Below are 3,623 nucleotides of genomic sequence, written 5' to 3'. Positions count from 1 at the left end.
TGGTTCCCCATTTCAGGGAACAGAGGTTACAGTCGTAACAGAAATGTTTACCTTATTGGCGAAGATAATGAAAATGTGGAACAGAGTTTTAGAATATTCCTCTAGTGCAGTGGTTTTCAAACTGGGGGGCCGCGAGATGGTGCCAGGGGGGCCCCAGTTTTATGACATTTTATGAAATACATTCATTTATCATCAATTCTGTGTAGTTAAACCTAAAAATAAGGCTACTAACCAAAAGCACTACTTTTTATGTATAATTTAATGTTTTTGTATTAAAATGTTGAGCGTTAGAACAGTTTTTTTTTCCACAAATTTTCTTTAGGGGGCCGCGAAGGAATGCACCGTACACAAGGGGGGCCACCCACTGAAAAAGTTTGGGAACCACTGCTCTAGTGCACTGTTCTTCATATCCAACCCGGTGCCCTTCAAAGTTTAGCTCCAACCTTAATCAAACACACCTGCCTGTGATTTTCTTATGATTATGAAGATATTGATTAGCTTGCTAAGGTGTAAGTTGGAGCTAAACTCTGCATGGGACCGGCTCCCAAGGATTGGATGTGAAGAACACTGCTCTAGTCTAGTGGAAAGAAATTGACTGACAGCACTCTAACAAGTGGACCAACAAATGCACTAAATTAGAGAAAAAGTGAGTGGATTCAATATCATTGGCCCTAAAAAGTGAGTGGGTCTTGTCCCATATATATATACATAATTGTTTCGACACCCATGTGAAAATGTATAAACAAAGGTTAAAGTATTTTACAGCATGACATGACTTAAACAAAGTCACGTTTAAAAGATGTATTAATTAACGCAAATAATCTATATCGTTTTGGCACACTTTAATGTGTCCTGACATGTGATAGACTGGAACTTATTGAGGTTGGAGATAGGACAATATCCGAAATCTGAGTTGTCAGCATTAATCCAAAGCAAAACACACAAACTGTAAACTATGCGAAAGCTATCATTCGGAGCAATAGAGGCAGTGTTTTAAGTAGAAAAAAATAGATACATTTAACATGGCCAATTTAATTTAATTCAATTTTATTTATTGTTTCAAAGCAGCTTTACATTAAAAAAGCAGTTTAATCCTCCCAATTTTGGATTCTTTTTTAACGTACAACAGTATGATGACCAGTATGATTTACCATACACAGACCTGGTCCTGTGTTTCAACAGTGCACTTAAAAAGAAAAATGTCCCGTTTCCAGTAAATTTCTGAAGAAAAAAGTATATGACTGAATTTAGTTCTCCAATAATGCTTCAACTGGGGGGGGCACAAAATCTTTCTGGGGGGCACGTTCCCCTTTGCCCACCGTGGCGCTGGGCCTGCGTATATTGTTTAACTTCTTTTGAATAATATATTTCTTCAATGTTTAATGGCATAAAATATTTTAGTAGTCGTAAAAATTGTAATTTGTAATGCATAGAAACCATAGCAGCATAGCCTTCAGTATTTTGTGGTTTGACTTGCAAAATTCTTTTAAACAATTTTCAGTCTTCAGTCTTCTTTTTGCTTTATTGATACATTTCTTTACATAAAATATTCTGTTCTACTGTTCACAGAACACAAACGTGGTGTTTTAAAGTGCAGTACTGTAGTTTAGCCATACATATAATATAATATCCCCATGAAAGCAAACTGTTCAGGAAAAAAATCAGGGTAAACAATTGTACTTTTTTTCAAAACTAAAAATGCTTGTTTGTACTAAAAACAAACTGCAAATCTCAATAAAAAAGGTTATTATCAAAGAACTACATTTGTCAATAAATGCCATCAATAGGAGGGTCCACAGTCATACAGTCATAAACAGGGCATGATGTAAACAAAACACTACTGTATTCAGGCTGTTTTCATAGTCTAGGTTCTGCTCCAAATCATTGTCACCTGCATGCTGACTTTTTTGTGTCTCATTTTCCTTCTTAAAGCATCTTTGATTTCTTTAGTTCTGAAGCAGTATATCATTGGATTTACAACAGGGGGCAACAGGCTGTAGCACATAACTAACACCATCCGAATGGCAGGTGGTATTGGCACTACTAATTCATATGCATAGATAAAACATCTAGGTACATAGTACAGAAAGATAACAAGCAGTTGGGGAGTGCAGGTTGAGAATGTTTTATATCGAGCCTGACTGTCAGAGATTTTAAAAACTGATGTGATGATAGCAACAAAAGAAAAAATAATAAAAGCCAAAGGGACCAAGAGAACAAACATGGCACTTCCAAATATATACAGATGTTTCTCTTTATAGTTTCCACAAGATAATTTTATTACTGTACTTTGGTCACAATAGTTTTGGGTTAACACATTAGAAGCACAGTAGGGTTCATCAAAGGTCTCGTAAGTAATAACCCCCAACATAATTATTAACATTATCCAAATCACTGCACATGCCCTTAAAATGTTTTTATTTGTTATAATAACACAATATCTAAGTGGGTTACGCACTGCAACAAAGCGATCAATGGCCATTAATAGCAAAATAAAAGAATTAACACTCCCTAAACAATGAACAAAAAACATCTGCACAAAGCAGCTATAAAACGATATAGTGTTGACATTGAAAAGGTATTTTGAAAAAGCTGTAGGCAGAATTGCACTTCCAAAAACAAGATCAGACACTGCAAGATTACAGAAGATTAAATACGTGGGTTTCTGAAGGCTTCTCTCATATGCAATAAATGAAATAATAAATAAATTTACTCCTGTCAGTAATAAGTAGATGAAAAGCAAAAATGTTCCCACAGCTCCATAATACTGCGCTTGAAGTCCTGGAAATCCCCGCAGGTAGAATTCAGTGAAGTTGGTGAAAGTCATGGCTCTGGGAAGACTTCACAATTACCTGATGCACATTCACTTTAAAAAACAATGTCAAAACAAAGCTGAAATACGCAGTATATATAGTCATATCTGCAAAAAAGAAAATAGAACACAAAATAGCTCATAATTGACATACTTCCAAAGAAACTAATCTCAAGTTATAAAATGGCATTATTAAGTGATCTTGCATTAACTGACAAACAAACTGCAAACCTAAAGTAAAAGAAATATGAAAGACCATCTATCTTTAAATACCAGAAAACACCTCCCACATTTGATGTGTTGTTTGGGGTTCCCTTTCGAGAACAGTTTCTCAACATTGCGTCAGGGGCTGACGCTATGGGAGATCCTCCCCTATTTCAAATTTCTGAAGCTTTTTTGTAGAACAACGCTAGTGTACTGGCCAATGCCTGCTATGAGGACGTATAGAGGCATGGCTTTTGCCGCTACACAACGATTGTCTTTAAGGCATATACTCACATTCTTTCTCTTTACTTTATGTTACTGAAGTGCAGCTGTAGAGTATCGCATGTGTAACGGACGTAGGCCGCGTCCCTTACATGCGTTCCGACTGACATTTACATGGATATATTGCTTCTTGAGGAAAAAGGTAAGCGAAAAGAATCGCTGGAGGTCTTCACACGTGAAGCGAACCGCTGGAGGTCTTCTCGGCAGCGAACCACCGCCGCTAGCGTGGAGAGAACGCAGTGTGCTTTTCAAACCTCTGGTGTGACCGACGACCCGTCTCAACACACATCTCTCAACCCCACTCTAGGTTGTGCTCGTTACACAC

The 3,623-nt window shown here is 37.1% G+C and overlaps 1 protein-coding gene across 1 annotated transcript; it reads right to left on the bottom strand.

Moving 5' to 3' along the window:
• Positions 1-1,799: 1,799 nt before the first annotated feature.
• LOC129437359 (olfactory receptor 52N2-like) lies at positions 1,800-3,168 on the bottom strand. Its single transcript, XM_055195497.2, has one exon. It carries the CDS (start codon positions 2,825-2,827, stop codon positions 1,865-1,867), a length of 963 nt encoding a protein of 320 aa, XP_055051472.2. The 5' UTR covers positions 2,828-3,168; the 3' UTR covers positions 1,800-1,864.
• Between the last annotated feature and the right edge of the window lie 455 nt (positions 3,169-3,623).

Source organism: Misgurnus anguillicaudatus, chromosome 24 (assembly GCF_027580225.2).
Source record: "Misgurnus anguillicaudatus chromosome 24, ASM2758022v2, whole genome shotgun sequence".
In the NCBI taxonomy this organism is placed as follows: Eukaryota; Metazoa; Chordata; class Actinopteri; order Cypriniformes; family Cobitidae; genus Misgurnus; species Misgurnus anguillicaudatus.
This window is presented reverse-complemented; position numbering and strand designations above follow the sequence as displayed.

Excerpts from the sequence above, each read along its gene's own strand:
- LOC129437359 (XM_055195497.2), bottom strand. The coding sequence starts at position 2,827 with ATGACTTTCACCAACTTCACTGAATTCTACCTGCGGGGATTTCCAGGA.